This window comes from Ascaphus truei, chromosome 7 (assembly GCF_040206685.1).
Source record: "Ascaphus truei isolate aAscTru1 chromosome 7, aAscTru1.hap1, whole genome shotgun sequence".
Classification (NCBI taxonomy): Eukaryota; Metazoa; Chordata; class Amphibia; order Anura; family Ascaphidae; genus Ascaphus; species Ascaphus truei.
Window position 1 is genome coordinate 43,646,852 of NC_134489.1, and position 17,500 is coordinate 43,664,351.

The following is a 17,500-nucleotide window of genomic DNA, read 5'->3' on the forward strand; positions in this document are numbered from 1 at the left end:
GAGGGGGTGTGTGTGTGTGACAGGTGTGTAGGTGTGTGTGTGTGAGGACAGGTGTGTGTGTGTGGACAGGTGTTGTGTGTGTGTGTGTGTGTGACAGGTGGTGTGTGGTGACCCCCGTGCCATGCACTGACACCAGAGGGGTGTGTGTGTGTGGACAGGTGTGTGTGTGTGTGTGTGTGTGTGTGTGTGTGTGTGTGTGTGTGTGTGTGTGTGTGTGACAGGTGTGTGTGTGTGACCCCCGTGCCATGCACTGACACCGGAGGGTGTGTGTGTGTGTGACAGGTGTGTGTGTGTGTGTGTGTGTGTGTGTGTGTGTGTGTGTGTGTGTGTGTGTGTGACAGGTGTGTGACAGGTGTGTGTGTGTGTGTGGACAGGTGTGTGTGTGTGTGGACAGGTGTGTGTGACCCCGCAACATGCACCGACACCAGAGGGTGAGTGTGTGACAGGTGTGTGTGTGTGTGACCCCCGTGCCATGCACTGGACACCGGAGGGTGTGTGTGTGTGTGACAGGTGTGTGTGTGACAGGTGTGTGTGTGTGTGTGTGTGACAGGTGTGTGTGACAGGTGTGTGTGTGTGACCCCGCAACATGCACCGACCACGGGGGGGTGTGTGTGTGACAGGTGTGTGTGTGACAGGTGTGTGTGTGACCCCAGCGGCATACACCAGAAGGTGTGTGTGTGGACAGGGTGTGTGTGTGTGACAGGTGTGTGTGTGACCCCCACGGCATGCACCGACACCGGGGGGGGAGTGTGTGTGTGTGACCAGGTGTGTTTCTGTGTGGACAGGTGTGTGTGTGACCCCCACGGCATGCACCGACCACCACAGCGTGTGTGTGGACAGGTGTGTGTGACCCCCATGGTATGCACCGACACTGTAGGGTGAGTGGACGGGATGGGGGGTAGCGTGTGCGTGTGCGTGTGTGTGTGTGTGACGTGTGTGTGTCCCGTGGCATGCACAGGAGGGATAGTGACAGGATGGGAGGCAGTGTGTGTGTGTGTGACAGGTGTGTGTGTGATAGGTGTGTGTGTGATAGGTGTGTGTGTGACATGTGTGTGTGTGACAGGTGTGTGCGACAGGTGTGTGTGCGACAGGTGTGTGTGCGCGACAGGTGTGTGTCCCGTGACATGTATAGGAGGGATAGTGACAGGATGGGAGGCAGTGTGTGTGTATGTGTGTGTGCGACAGGTGTGTGTGACGTGTGTGTGTGTGTATGTGTCCCCGTGGCATGCACAGGAGGGTGAGTGACGGGATGGGGGGCAGTGTGTGTGTGTGTGTGTGTGTGTGTGTGTGACAGGTTTATGTGGCTGTGTGTGTGACAGGTGTGTGTCCAGTGTGTCAGTCCGGCTGCGTGGTTGTATGTGTCCACTGTGTGTGTCAGTCCCAGCTGCGTGGCTGTGTGCGTCAGTCCAGCTGCGTGGCTGTGTGCGTCAGTCCTGCTGCATGGCTGTGTGTGTGTCAGTCCTGCTGTGTGGTTGTATACTGTATGTTCGTGTGGTCAGTCCAGCTGCGTGGCTGTATATGTCTGTGTGTCAGTCCAGCTGCGTGGGCTGTATATGTCTGTGTGTCAGTCCAGGCTGTGTGGCTGTATGTGTCCGTGTGTCAGTCCAGCTGCATGTCTGTGTGTCAGTCTTGCTGCGTGGCTGTGTGTGTGTCAGTCCAGCTGCGTGGCTGTGTGTCAGTCCCTGCTGCGTGGCTGTGTGTGTCTGTGTGTCAGTCCAGCTGCGTGTCTGTGTGTCAGTCCTGCTGCGTGGCTGTGTGTGTCCAGTCCAGCTGCGTGTCTGTGTGTCAGTCCTGCTGTGTGTGTCAGTGTGCACTTTGCTCTGATGGGCGAGTTACCTGTCACAGGTGTAGGGGATGACACGCTGGGACATTTCATAGCAATAACCTGGTTCTTTACTTGTTAATAGCACTGAACATGTGCAGGGGAAATACACACAAGAGCAGTACAATGTGCGAGGGACAGCCTGCCCCGGAGAGCTTACATTCTAATCAGAATAGTGCGAGATAATGAGGTACAAGGATACACAAGGATATTACTGTAACCTTTCAGTTCATGTGATGTGCTGCGGGAGGGGCTGGGTCAGTTCCCTTATATTACAGAGTGTGTGTGGTGTGTGTGGTGTGTGTGTGGTGTGTGGTGTGTGGTCCTCAACTGAGCCACTGATTGAGCCACCTATGCTGAAGCAGGGATATATTTATCAGGGAAAGAGAGTAGCTGGGAATGTCCAATTACCCTCCAAAAAGAAGCACATTCATTAATGTTATTGTTTATTTTCAACATACACACTTTAACGAAATGTATTATATTATATCATTACATTTTACGGAGTACCAGCCTTGGTGCGCACCACTAATGTGCTTCTTTTTGTAGGGTAACCGGACTCTCTCTGATAAATATATCCCTGCTTCAGCACATAGGGAGCCCCCGCTGCCAATCTGGGCAATTTAGGCACCTTCACTATTTCATCTACATCATTTTGGTGACCGCTGTGTCTGAAGCCGGGATATCCTGATGAGAGAGGGGGGGGAGGCAGAGAGAGAGCGGGGGGGAGGCAGGAGAGAGAGAGCGGGGGGGAGGCAGAGAGAGAGAGCGGGGGGGGGAGGCAGAGAGAGAGAGGGGGGGAGGCAGAGAGAGAGAGGGGGGGAGGCAGAGAGAGAGAGAGGGGGGGGAGGCAGAGAGAGAGAGGGGGGGGAGGCAGAGAGAGATGGGGGGGAGGCAGAGAGAGATGGGGGGGGAGGCAGAGAGAGATGGGGGGGAGGCAGAGAGAGATGGGGGGGGAGGCAGAGAGAGAGAGGGGGGGGGAGGCAGAGAGAGAGAGGGGGGGAGGCAGAGAGAGAGAGGGGGGGAGGCAGAGAGAGAGAGGGGGGGAGGCAGAGAGAGATAGGGGGGGAGGCAGAGAGAGATAAGGGGGGGAGGCAGAGAGAGGGTGGGGGAGGCAGAGAGAGAGGGGGGGAGGCAGAGAGAGAGGGGGGGAGGCAGAGAGAGAGGGGGGGAGGCAGAGAGAGAGGGGGGAGGCAGAGAGAGAGAGGGGGGAGGCAGAGAGGGAGGGAGGCAGAGAGAGAGGGGGGGAGGCAGAGAGGAGAGGGGGGGAGGCAGAGAGAGATGGGGGGGAGGCAGAGAGAGAGAGAGGGGGGGAGGCAGAGAGAGAGAGAGGGGGGGAGGCAGAGAGAGAAGGCAGAGAGAGAGAGGGGGGGAGGCAGAGAGAGATAGGGGGGGAGGCAGAGAGAGAGAGGGTGGGGGAGGCAGAGAGAGGGTGGGGGAGGCAGAGAGAGAGGGGGGGAGGCAGAGAGAGAGGGGGGGAGGCAGAGAGAGAGGGGGGAGGCAGAGAGAGAGAGGGGGGAGGCAGAGAGGGAGGGAGGCAGAGAGAGAGGGGGGGAGGCAGAGAGAGAGGGGGGGAGGCAGAGAGGGAGGGAGGCAGACAGAGAGGGGGGGAGGCAGAGAGAGAGGGGGGGAGGCAGAGAGAGAGGGGGAGAGGCAGAGAGAGAGTGGGGAGGCAGAGAGGGAGGGAGGGGGGAGGCAGAGAGGGAGGGAGGGGGGAGGCAGAGAGGGAGGGGGGAGGCAGAGAGGGAGGGGGGGGGCAAGGAGAGAGGGGGGGGGCAAGGAGAGAGGGGGGGGCAAGGAGAGAGGGGGGGGGCAAGGAGAGAGGGGGGGGGCAAGGAGAGAGGGGGGGGGCAAGGAGAGAGGGGGGGGGCAAGGAGAGAGGGGGGGGGGCAAGGAGAGAGGGGGGGGGGCAAGGAGAGAGGGGGGGAGGCAAAGAGAGAGGGGGGAAGGCAAAGAGAGAGAGGGGGGGAAGGCAAAGAGAGAGAGGGGGGGAAGGCAAAGAGAGAGAGGGGGGGAAGGCAAAGAGAGAGAGGGGGGGGAAGGCAAAGAGAGAGAGGGGGGGGAAGGCAAAGAGAGAGAGGGGGGGGAAGGCAAAGAGAGAGAGGGGGGGGAAGGCAAAGAGAGAGAGGGGGGGGAAGGCAAAGAGAGAGAGGGGGGAGCAGAGGGGGGGGAAGGCAAAGAGGGGGGGAGGCAAAGAGGGGGGGGAAGGCAAAGAGGGGGGGGAAGGCAAAGAGGGGGGGGGAAGGCAAAGAGGGGGGGAAGGCAGAGAGAGAGGGGGGCGGGCGGCAGAGAGAGAGGGGGGCGGGCGTCAGAGAGAGAGAGAGGGGGTGCGGCAGAGAGAGAGGGGGGGGCGGCAGACAGAGAGGGGGGGAGGCAGAGAGAGGGAGGGGGGAGGGCGGGCGTCACAGAACAGCACTGGACTGATTCTTTTCTCCCGGGAACGTGAGGGGATCAGAGCCCAGGTTATTTCTCTCACATTATCCGCTCTGGGACGCTCCTGGGAATATAAATGGGGGGGCTGTATTCCCCGAGCGCCGCGGCCGGGAGACCGATACAATCCCGCTCGCGCTCACACACACACGGAACCCCCCTGTTAGGCCTGGGACATGGTCAGCGCTTATGCGCTTATGCGCTGACCCGTGCTGCTGCTCGGCACTGAGCCCCTGCAGCCGCAATGAGAGCGGCTGCAGCAGGGGCTCGCGCACGCATCGGCACGCTTGGGGAAGCGTGTGTCTCACGGCGTTTTGAAATTCCCCCGCTTGCCGGAGCGCAGGGCCGGTCACGTGAGCGGTTCGCCCAATGAAGGCGAACCAGCTCCGTGACGTCACTGGCCCGCCCCCTGACGGCGCGCTGTGTAAGGCCAGGGAAAGCACCGCTTTCCCTGAGCCTCAGCGCGCCTCCGCACTGTCAAAGGCACTATGTCCCAGGCCTAAGTTGGGAGCAATGGAACATTCTGAGAGATGTTTTGATAGGTCAGTGTATCCATGGCGATAGTCTGAGCCAATCAGAGCGCTGTGTGTTTTAAAGGTCTGTGAGGGAAGCCCTAGCGGCAGTTAACCCCTTGTGTGCCAGAGAGGTTTGCAGCAGCTGCAGGAGACATATTAGTTAGCATTTTGTAATTTAACTCTTTTATATCCAGACAAGTGTGTGCAGGCCGTGGGTGTAGAGTACATTTCCGGTCCCTCTGGCTGCAAAGGGTTAAACGTACAGCCATGGGCTGTTCACAATGGCCCAGGAGAAGGTGTTACATGGGTGAGCGCTTTTGCTTTAGTTCATGTTTAATTAAGCAAAAAAATCCCCTCAGAACAGGGCATTACTGAACAATAATGCCCTGGCTGGAAGAGTTGAAGGCCCGAGGCGAAGCCGAGGCAACCCAGCCAGGGCATTATTGGCCAGTAATGCCCTGTTCTGAGGGGATTATTACTATTATAGGCTAAATGTAGGCTTATTTCATAAATAATAGACACTTTTGTAAAGATCTATAAATTGGAACTACGCTGATGCAGCTGTGTAGGAAAAAGAAGTAAAATAGCAAATGAGAGGGGAGAGAGGTGGGGTGGGGGGAGAGAGGTGGGGTGGGGGGAGAAGGGAGAGGTGGGGGGGAGGAGAAAGAGGCGACGGGGGAGGAGCGAAAGAGGCGACGGGGGAGGAGCGAGAGAGGCGACGGGGGAGGAGCGAGAGAGGCGACGGGGGAGGAGCGAGAGAGGCGACGGGAGGAGAAGAGAGGTGAAAGGGGGGAGATAGAGGTGGAGGAGGGGAGAACAGAGGTAAAGGGGGGAGATAGAGGTGGAGGAGGGGAGAACAGAGGTAAAGGGGGGAGATAGTGTTGGAGGAGGGGAGAAGTGAGAGGTGAGGGGGAGAGGAGATGTGGGGGTATGCGAGGGGGAGTGGTGGGGGAGGAGGGGAGGGGAAGAGGATGGGGAAGAGAAGTTGGGGGGACAATGTTTTTTAACTACAAACTAAATAAAAGACAAATAAAAATGACTTTAGCAGAAGCTATACAAGTTGTGGAATAAATATTACTTTGTTGCAAATAACAAAGTTACTATTTGGGACGCCAGCTTCTGACAGCACTAGCAGCTGAGAGAGAGACGGCATATGCTGCTGTGCTGAGAGAGAGACTGCATATGCTGCCGTGTTCTGTGAGAGAGAGAGAGAGACTGCATATGCTGCTGTGCTGAGAGGAGACTGCATATGCTGCCGTGCTGTGTGAGAGAGAGAGAGAGAGAGACTGCATGTGCTGCCGTGCTGAGAGAGAGAGAGACTGCATGTGCTGCCGTGCTGTGTGAGAGAGAGAGAGACTGCATATGCTGCCGTGCTGTGTGAGAGAGAGAGAGAGAGAGAGAGAGAGAGAGAGAGAGAGAGACTGCATATGCTGCCTTGCTGTGTGTGAGAGAGAGAGACTGCATATGCTGCCGTGCTGTGAGAGAGAGACTGCATATGCTGCCGTGCTGTGAGAGAGAGACTGCATATGCTGCCGTGCTGTGAGAGAGAGACTGCATATGCTGCCGTGCTGTGAGAGAGAGAGGAGCGGAGGTGCAGCCTGAGCTGGGACGGGAGAGATATTTACTGTTAGCAGTTTTAAATGTTGGCAGTTTTTTTATTTCAAATCCTCAGCGACCCCCTGCATGTCCTGCATCTCCCAGCATCTCTGAAAGGGGAATTGGCAAGTTGCCAAAAATTCTGGGCATTACTGAATGAATAATGCCCAGAATTCTAACCAATCAGAGAGCAGGGATTTCAGTAATGCCCGGAATGTTACAGCTTTAGTCTATAATACTTACTGTTTGAATCAGACCGGTCCTACTGCTTCTTGCTACTGTATATAACAGGTCCAATATTAACCCTGTGATGCCAGTGGTAATGCTCTCACCTATCGGCTTCCACCTGGGGTCTTAGGCAATAAGGCACTCGGGCCCCTAACTGTAACAATCTCTGAGAGCCATTGTCTTGGCAGCAACAGTGTAAGAAGTGTTAGAAGCCGCAGAGCTAGTGACATGCGGAGCCCGGAGTTTCAGGGACGGACGCGCCTGTCTGCCTGCCTGCTACAGGTCTGATCATGCACTCACTCTGCCGGAGTCTCCTCCCCACTGCACTCTGTGAGTACAGCCTCACTCTGCCGGAGTCTCCGCCCCACTGCACTCTGTGAGTACAGCCTCACTCTGCCGGAGTCTCCTCCCCACTGCACTCTGTGAGTACAGCCTCACCCTGCCGGAGTCTCCACCCCACTGCACTCTGAGTACAGCCTCACCCTGCCGGAGTCTCCTCCCCACTGCACTCTGTGAGTACAGCCTCACCCTGCCGGAGTCTCCTCCCCACTGCACTCTGTGAGTACAGCCTCACTCTGCCGGAGTCTCCTCCCCACTGCACTCTGTGAGTACAGCCTCACCCTGCCGGAGTCTCCGCCCCACTGCACTCTGTGAGTACAGCCTCACCCTGCCGGAGTCTCCTCTCCACTGCACTCTGTGAGTACAGCCTCACTCTGCCGGAGTCTCCTCCCCACTGCACTCTGTGAGTACAGCCTCACCCTGCCGGAGTCTCCTCCCCACTGCACTCTGTGAGTACAGCCTCACCCTGCCGGAGTCTCCGCCCCACTGCACTCTGAGTACAGCCTCACCCTGCCGGAGTCTCCGCCCCACTGCACTCTGAGTACAGCCTCACCCTGCCCGACAGGTGTTGGCTTAACAGGTTCAGCTTTGTGTGTGAGGCACCTGTTGCAGTGTGACAAGAAGGTGCTAGGGAGGTGAGGGCCCCTGGCTGATCGGTGAGGGCCCCTGGCTGATCGGTGAGGGCCCCTGGCTGATCGGTGAGGGCCCCTGGCTGATCGGTGAGGGCCCCTGGCTGATCGGTGAGGGCTAGTAGGGTATGTTTTATTACTAAAAAAGCAATTTTGCAAACATATCAATACAAAAGCAACAAACGTAAATTAAAATATACAATTTTACATCTTATTTACACTGTATACAGAAGATATTTACACACTTATATCTGACACCCGCCCATCTTCCCCCCGGGACTTTATATCCCACCTGTCTCTCTCCCTCTGCTATGTTTGCTTTACCTGCTCTGTAACCTGTTCCCCTGCACAGGTTACAGGCACGAGAACCCACTCTGTGGGGAGAAGACTGCGGGTGATCCACAACCTGTAATTAACCAGCCCATTAATTAACACCCCTGTGCACCCACCCTGCAAGTGATCCCTAAACAAACCATACATCACCTCCCTATACATTTGGCATTTTAATTCTGGCATCCGTAAGGAGGCGTCCATACTCTCCCACATCTCTCCTGCGTAGGGGCACTCCAGGAGGGAGGTGCTCCATCCTCGCTAAGGCTGCGTCCATAGACACTTCGCCCGTGCGGAAGGCTTTTCCTTGGCCAAGGTACGTGCGCCGTCCGTGGGCGTATCTATGGGAGTGCCAGTGACATCATGGAGCTGGTTCGCCCCCATTGGGCGAACCGCTCACGTGACCGAGTCTGATCGCTCAGCGTGCGGACGCGTTCGCGCGGTCGTCCATACCATGGACGCAGCCCCTGGCATCAACACAGGAATCTCTGGGGCAGTTCCTGTCCTCAATGTTATATATTTAAGGTTACATACAAACGCCCATGGACGGCCAACCAGAGTGAATCCTAAAAGGAACTCTTGGGGCTAAGAGATTTTGTAAGGCTTCTTTCCGGCCCTCTACACCAGCGGTGCGCAAAGTGGGGGGGCGCGAGACTTGCTGCGGGAGGCGCGGCGTTTACAGAGGTCCCGCGCGCGCCTCCCGAAGGCACCTGAATGCCGGGGGAGCTGCGTGGCCTCTGTAAACCTTACTTATCTTGATTCAGACGCGCCTGGTGTCGCGTCGCCATGGCAACGCGGCGAGGGCATGTGACGCCACGTTGCCATGACAACGTGATGCCATGACGCCAGTACGTCTGAATCAAGGTAAGAGGGGGGGGGGGCGCGAGGAGAGGGGGACAGATGGCAGGGGGGTGCAGGGGAAAAAAGATTGCGCTTCCCTGTGATAGACCACAATGTTTCATTTCCTAGAAAAAAACCCGTGCCAAATCTGGTCATCTCTATGAAAAAAAATCTGCAAATTAAAAGATACAAAAATGAGTGATAAAAATAACCCAGGCATCACCCTTCCCAAACCTCCTCTCTCTCTGGGCAAATACGTCCTGTGTCTCTTCAACACGTTCAAGCGATTTCCCCAGAGCGACTGGAAAAACCATGCTACAGTATATAAAGTGACGGTAACTTCCGCAGGCGGAGGAGGAAATGCGAGGCGTAATTACACAAACGTAGGAATCAGAAAAGTCTCAATCATTGTAACTTTGTAACTTTTTTTAACTCCGCCGCTCTCCTTCCCTTTCCAGATGTTTCACTTCTCGCTCCCGTTGTGAGCGCCGGAATTCTCTTTAGATAAAATAAATCCCTAAAACGTTAAGAGGCGTTGTGTAGGGGACCCTGCCGAGTGCTCTGTGTGGGGCCTCCAGGGAGCGCTCCCTCAGCTGCTGGGAATGTTTCCATGAGACGCCCTGAGTGTGAGGGACAGCGTGACTCATCTTCTCCCAGCTCCGAGCTCCTCCAGATGTGAGGGAGAGCGGGGGTCAGAGGGCTGCATGAGCGACCCCACCTAACGATGCGCTGCCCCCCTCCTAACGATGCCCCCCACCTAACGATGCGCTGCCCCCCTCCTAACGATGTGCTTCCCCCCTCCTAACGATTCCCCCCACCTAACGATGTGCTGCCCCCCTCCTAACGATGCGCTGCCCCCCTCCTAACGATGTGCTGCCCCCCTCCTAACGATTCCCCCCACCTAACGATGCGCTGCCACCTCTCCTAACGATGCCCCCCCCACCTAACGATGCGCTGCCACCTCTCCTAACGATGCCCCCCCACCTAACGATGCGCTGCCACCTCTCCTAACGATGCCCCCCCACCTAACGATGCGCTGCCACCTCTCCTAACGATGCCCCCCCACCTAACGATGCGCTGCCACCTCTCCTAACGATGCGCTGCCACCTCTCCTAACGATGCCCCCCCACCTAACGATGCGCTGCCACCTCTCCTAACGATGCCCCCCCACCTAACGATGCGCTGCCCCCCTCCTAACGATGTGCTGCCCCCCTCCTAACGATTCCCCCCACCTAACGATGTGCTGCCCCCCACCTAACGATTCCCCCCTCCTAACGATGTGCTGCCCCCCACCTAACGCTGCCCCCCTCCTAACGATGCGCTGCCCCCCTCCTAACGATGCGCTGCCCCCCTCCTAACGATGCGCTGCCCCCCTCCTAACGATGCGCTGCCCCCCTCCTAACGATGCGCTGCCCCCCTCCTAACGATGCGCTGCCCCCCTCCTAACGATGCGCTGCCCCCCTCCTAACGATGCGCTGCCCCCCTCCTAACGATGCGCTGCCCCCTCCTAACGATGCGCTGCCCCCTCCTAACGATGCGCTGCTCCCCTCCTAACGATGAGCTGCCCCCCTCCTAACGATGCGCTGCCCCCCCTCCTTGTGCGGGTAGGTAGCCCGCAGGGTGGGTGGGATGCGGGCAGGTACCCAGCAGGGTGGATGAGGCGCGGATAGGTACTCAGCAGGGTGGATGAGGCGCGGATAGGTACTCAGCAGGGTGGATGAGGCGCGGATAGGTACTCAGCAGGGTGGATGAGGCGCGGATAGGTACTCAGCAGGGTGGATGGGGCGCGGTTAGGTACCCCACAGGGAGGATGGGGCGCGGTTAGGTACCCCACAGGGTGGATGGGGCGCGGTTAGGTACCCCGCAGGGAGGATGGGGCGCGGTTAGGTACCCCGCAGGGTGGATGGGGCGCGGTTAGGTACCCCGCAGGGTGGATGGGACGCGGTTAGGTACCCGCAGGGTGGATGGGGCGCGGTTAGTTACCCCGCAGGGTGGATGGGGCGCGGTTAGGTACCCCGCAGGGAGGATGGGGCGCGGTTAGGTACCCCGCAGGGTGGATGGGGCGCGGTTAGTTACCCCGCAGGGCGGATGGGACGCGGTTAGGTACCCAGCAGGGTGGATGGGGCGCGGTTAGTTACCCCGCAGGGCGGATGGGACGCGGTTAGGTACCCAGCAGGCTGGATGGGACGCGGGTAGGTACTCAGCAGGGTGGATGGGGCGCGGATAGGTACTCAGCAGGGTGGATGGGGCGCGGTTAGGTACCCCGCAGGGCGGATGGGACGCGGTTAGTTACCCCGCAGGGTGGATGGGGCACGGTTAGGTACCCCACAGGGTGGATGGGGCACGGTTAGGTACCCCACAGGGTGGATGGGGCACGGTTAGGTACCCCGCAGGGTGGATGGGGCGCGGTTAGGTACCCGCAGGGTGGATGGGACATGGGTTAGGTACCCCGCAGGGTGGATGGGGCGCGGGTAGGTACCCCGCAGGGTGGATGGGACGCGGTTAGGTACCCGCAGAGTGGATGGGACGCGGTTAGGTACCCCGCAGGGTGGATGGGGCGCGGTTAGGTACCCCGCAGGGTGGATGGGACGCGGTTAGGTACCCCGCAGGGTGGATGGGGCGCGGTTAGGTACCCCGCAGGGTGGATGGGGCGCGGTTAGTTACCCCGCAGGGTGGAAGACCTTTTATTGGATAGGGAGATATTAATGTCCTGCGTGTCCATCGGGCGTGTTTGGGAATTCCCAGATGAGAATATGGTTATACTCGGCACCGCTTTACACTGCCGTCTGTTCATTCTCAGTAGATATTAAGTGTAAATGAAATGCGGCTTCGCTTTGCTGTTCTGAATTACAGGGATATGTACAATGCACGTGTATATTGATCGGACATTGGAAGACTTGATTTTATTCATTGTATATTGATCACGCATTGGAATTTTAATAGATTTATGGACAGGACAGCTATTGTGTTATAGATATATTGATAATGTACTGGGGTGTTATTGATTATTTGCATGAACTTGAATGATATTGGATCTCGAGCTGTACTGGATTGGGATCGGATATTGCTTGTGCACAGGGAAGTTATTGATCGGATATTGCTTGTGCACAGGGAAGCTATTGATCGTATATTGCTTGTGCACAGGGAACTTATTGATCGGATATTGCTTGTGCACAGGGAAGCTATTGATCGTATATTGCTTGTGCACAGGGAACTTATTGATCGGATATTGCTTGTGCACAGGGAAGCTATTGATCGTATATTGCTTGTGCACAGGGAAGTTATTGATCGGATATTGCTTGTGCACAGGGAACTTATTGATCGGATATTGCTTGTGCACAGGGAAGCTATTGATCGTATATTGCTTGTGCACAGGGAAGTTATTGATCGGATATTGCTTGTGCACAGGGAACTTATTGATCGGATATTGCTTGTGCACAGGGAAGATATTGATCGGATATGGCTTGTGCACAGGGAAGATATTGATCGTATATTGCTTGTGCACAGGGAAGTTATTGATCGGATATTGCTTGTGCACAGGGAAGCTATTGATCGTATATTGCTTGTGCACAGGGAACTTATTGATCGGATATTGCTTGTGCACAGGGAAGCTATTGATCGTATATTGCTTGTGCACAGGGAACTTATTGATCGGATATTGCTTGTGCACAGGGAAGCTATTGATCGTATATTGCTTGTGCACAGGGAAGTTATTGATCGGATATTGCTTGTGCACAGGGAACTTATTGATCGGATATTGCTTGTGCACAGGGAAGCTATTGATCGTATATTGCTTGTGCACAGGGAAGTTATTGATCGGATATTGCTTGTGCACAGGGAACTTATTGATCGGATATTGCTTGTGCACAGGGAAGATATTGATCGGATATGGCTTGTGCACAGGGAAGATATTGATCGTATATTGCTTGTGCACAGGGAAGTTATTGATCGGATATTGCTTGTGCACAGGGAAGTTATTGATCGGATATTGATCTGTTTCTTTCTCTCTACGTTTCAGTTCCTTGGTCAGTTGAGGCGACTCCATTCTGGGAAATATTTCCGGATATCCGCAGAGACGGTCGCAGAGTGAACCTGGAGGAAGCTGCTAAGGTACAAGTCCCGCCAGCCCCAAAACCCCCTAATCTCAGGAGCATGAGACACAAACTCTTCCTCAGCCGTGGAGTTCAGGGATTTCTCTTATTTATTCATATATGGCACCAACAATGTACAGAGCGCTGTACAGTGGGAAGTAAAATACAGCGGAGGAGATATGGGTCATTGATAAGAACATTTAATATAGTGCCATATTTACTAAACAATGCTTTTCCATAAAGCACCTTCCATCGCTGACCGCCTCCTTACTGACCATTGGTCTGACTGGGCCAGAATGTCTCTGCCAGCGCCAGAGTCTTATGGAATAGCAGTGTTTAGTAGGTAGGGCCCTTTATTCCTTCACTGAAGACCTTACACTAAAAGACGGTGCTCACTAACCGTGGCTTCATTAGGAACGTGGCTGTGCAGCAGGCAGGTGGGGGTAACCGTGTTTGGGTCTCGCAGGGCTCTCCCACGTACAATCCTCGAGAGAGAGAGACGGCGTGTCCCCATTTCTCTGAGCCCCCAACGACGGGGTTGTTGCGCTGCTGCAGTGGCCGAGGCCGCTTTGTTCGGGGAGGATCGGGCCGGAGCCTTCTCTCAGCCATTACATCACCGGAACCTGCCCCGTGGTTCTGCCCCAGGGACCTGTGCTGCATTCCTGACTCCCTGCCCCTGCAGGAACCGGCGAGGAGGCATTTCCTGCCGCTGAGCCCGCAGACTTCACAGACGCAGTGTCACTGAGCGCCGTGACCTCACCGGGAGGATCCCTTCCTCTGGCACCGGGAAACAATGATTCTGAGAGGAAAGGGGAGGGTCCGGCTGTCTGGGGAGGGGGACACAGGCCTGGGGAGGGGGGGACACGGGTATGGGGAGGGGGACACCCAGCGCTCACTTCCTAATAATGTGAAGGGAATTGGAGAAATGGCAGCGCCTAGTCTGCCCGTGCTGCACAATAATCCCGGACACGCCCGGATTAATCCCTAATCCTCGCCTATTTCCTACCCGCCCTGGTGTCTGAAACACCTCCAGGTCCACCCATCTTTCCCGCTGGGAGGCACATCCTTGCGTCCACCACTCTTTCATTCTAATCAGTAACTTCTGAAGCTGTGAGCGCAAAACTCTGCAGCTCCTGGTCTCCGTGCCACGGAGCCGTGTGTTACATGGGGTATTGTGCCACGGAGCCGTGTGTTACATGGGGTATTGTGCCACGGAGCCGTGTGCTACATGGGGTATTGTGCCACACAGCCGTGTGTTACATGGGGCATTGTGCCACGCAGCCGTGTTACATGGGGTATTGTGCCACGCAGCCGTGTTACATGGGGTATTGTGCCACGCAGCTGTGTGTTACATGGGGTATTGTGCCACGGAGCCGTGTGTTACATGGGGTATTGTGCCACGGAGCCGTGTGTTGCATGGGGTATTGTGCCACGCAGCCGTGTGTTGCATGGGGTATTGTGCCACGGAGCCGTGTGTTACATGGGGTATTGTGCCACGCAGCCGTGTGTTGCATGGGGTATTGTGCCACGGAGCCGTGTGTTGCATGGGGTATTATGCCACAGAGCCGTGTGTTACATGGGGTATTGTGCCACGCAGCCGTGTGTTACATGGGGTATTGTGTCACGCAGCCGTGTTACATGGGGTATTGTGCCACGCAGCCGTGTGTTGCATGGGGTATTGTGCCATGCAGCCGTGTGTTACATGGGGTATTGTGCCACGCAGCCGTGTTACATGGGGTATTGTGCCACGCAGCCGTGTGTTACATGGGGTATTGTGTCACGCAGCCGTGTTACATGGGGTATTGTGCCACAGAGCCGTGTGTTGCATGGGGTATTGTGCCACGCAACCGTGTGTTACATGGGGTATTGTTCCATGCAGCGGTGTGTTGCATGGGTATTGTGCCACGCAGCCGTGTGTTGCATGGGGTATTGTGCCACGGAGACGTGTGTTACATGGGGTATTGTGCCACGCAGCCGTGTGCTACATGGGGTATTGTGCCACGCAGCCGTGTGCTACATGGGGTATTGTGCCACGGAGCCGTGTGTTACATGGGGTATTGTGCCACGCAGCCGTGTGTTGCATGGGGTATTGTGCCACGGAGCCGTGTGTTGCATGGAGTATTGTGCTACGCAGCTGTGTGTTGCATGGGGTATTGTGCCACAGAGCCGTGTGTTACATGGGGTATTGTGCCACGCAGCCGTGTGCTACATGGGGTATTGTGCCACGCAGCCGTGTGTTGCATGGGGTATTGTGCCACGCAACCGTGTGTTACATGGGGTATTGTTCCACGCAGCGGTGTGTTGCATGGGTATTGTGCCACGCAGCCGTGTGTTGCATGGGGTATTGTGCCACGGAGACGTGTGTTACATGGGGTATTGTGCCACGCAGCCGTGTGCTACATGGGGTATTGTGCCACGCAGCCGTGTGCTACATGGGGTATTGTGCCACGGAGCAGTGTGTTACATGGGGTATTGTGCCACGCAGCCGTGTGTTGCATGGGGTATTGTGCCACGGAGCCGTGTGTTACATGGAGTATTGTGCCACGCAGCCATGTGCTACATGGGGTATTGTGCCACGCAGCCGTGTGTTACATGGGGTATTGCGCCACGCAGCCATGTGTTACACGGGGTATTGTCACGCAGCCGTGTGTTACATGGGGTTTTGTGCCACGCAGCCGTGTGTTACATGGGGTATTGTGCCACGCAGTCGTGTGTTGCATGGGGTATTGTGCCACGCAGCCGTGTGTTGCATGGGGTATTGTGCCACGCAGCTGTGTGTTGCATGGGATATTGTGCCACGCAGCCATGTGTTACATTGGGTATTGTGCCACGCAGCCGTGTGCTACATGGGGTATTGCGCCACGCAGCCGTGTGTTGCATGAGGTATTGTGCCACGCAGCCATGTGTTACATGGAGTATTGTGCCACGCAGCCGTGTGTTGCATGGGGTATTGTGCCACGCAACCGTTTGTTACATGGGGTATTGTGCTACATGGGGTATTGTGCCACGCAGGCATGTGCTACATGGGGTATTGTGCCACGCAGACGTGTATTACATGGGGTATTGTGCCACGCAGCCGTGTTGCATGGGGTATTGTGCCACACAGCCGTGTGTTGCATAGGGTATTGTGCCACGCAGCCGTGTGTTACATGGGGTATTGTGTCACGCAGCCGTGTTACATGGGGTATTGTGCCACGCAGCCGTGTGTTGCATGGGGTATTGTGCCATGCAGCCGTGTGTTACATGGGGTATTGTGCCACGGAGCCGTGTGTTGCATGGGGTATTGTGCCACGCAACCGTGTGTTACATGGGGTATTGTTCCACGCAGCGGTGTGTTGCATGGGTATTGTGCCACGCAGCCGTGTGTTGCATGGGGTATTGTGCCACGCAGCCGTGTGCTACATGGGGTATTGTGCCACGCAGCCGTGTGCTACATGGGGTATTGTGCCACGGGGCCGTGTGTTACATGGGGTATTGTGCCACGCAGCCGTGTGTTGCATGGGGTATTGTGCCACGGAGCCGTGTGTTACATGGAGTATTGTGCCACGCAGCCATGTGCTACATGGGGTATTGTGCCACGCAGCCGTGTGTTACATGGGGTATTGCGCCACGCAGCCATGTGTTACACGGGGTATTGTCACGCAGCCGTGTGTTACATGGGGTTTTGTGCCACGCAGCCGTGTGTTGCATGGGGTATTGTGCCACGCAGCCGTGTGTTGCATGGGGTATTGTGCCACGCAGCTGTGTGTTGCATGGGGTATTGTGCCACGCAGCCGTGTGTTGCATGGGGTATTGTGCCACGCAACCGTTTGTTACATGGGGTATTGTGCTACATGGGGTATTGTGCCACGCAGGCGTGTATTACATGGGGTATTGTGCCACGCAGCCGTGTTGCATGGGGTATTGTGCCACACAGCCGTGTGTTGCATAGGGTATTGTGCCACGCAGCCGTGTGTTGCATGGGGTATTGTGCTACATGGGGTATTGTGCCACGCAGACGTGTGTTGCATGGGGTATTGTGCCACGCAGCCGTGTTGCATGGGGTATTGTGCCACGCTGCCGTGTGCTACATGGGGTATTGTGCCACGCAGCCGTGTGTTACATGGGATATTGTGTCACGCAGATGTGTGTTGCATGGGGTATTGTGCCACGCAGCCGTGTGCTACATGGGGTATTGTGCCACGGAGACGTGTGTTGCATGGGGTATTGTGTCACGCAGCATTGTGCCTCACAGGTCTCTTCTTCACATGTACAGAGCTTCCCAAACCTCACAGGTCTCTTCTTCATATATACAGAGATTTCCAAACCTCACAGGTCTCTTCTTCACATGTACAGCGCTTTCCAAACCTCACAGGTCTCTTCTTCATATATACAGAGAATTCCTAACCTCACAGGTCTCTTCTTCATATATACAGAGATTTCCAAACCTCACAGGTCTCTAGAAAGGGCTTTATTGGGGGTCAGTGTTTCCCTCCCAGCGAGTGCCCCGTGAGCGCCCAGCGCAGGATCACCCTTCTCGCGGGACCCCCGGGGGAAGGAAGTGGGGGGATGTTACCGCTCTCTTGTCTGATTGAAGAAGGGCGAGAGGTCGCGGAGGTGAGTGAAACCCTCCTGTTAGCTGCATCCTGCCTCCTTAACCCCTACACGGCCGGAGAGTCCTGGGGGGCCACGCGTGCATTC

General features: G+C 56.3%; 1 protein-coding gene across 1 annotated transcript in view; it reads left to right on the plus strand.

Annotated features, from left to right (window-relative positions):
• The first annotated feature begins 8,728 nt into the window (after positions 1–8,728).
• The window catches only part of ADAM15 (ADAM metallopeptidase domain 15), a 54,581-nt gene continuing 45,809 nt past the window's right edge, over positions 8,729–17,500 (plus strand). The window contains exons 1-2 of the mRNA XM_075610034.1: positions 8,729–8,753; positions 12,748–12,839. Of these exons, the coding sequence (XP_075466149.1) occupies positions 8,729–8,753; positions 12,748–12,839 (117 nt within the window). The remainder of the gene's footprint in view (positions 8,754–12,747; positions 12,840–17,500) is intronic.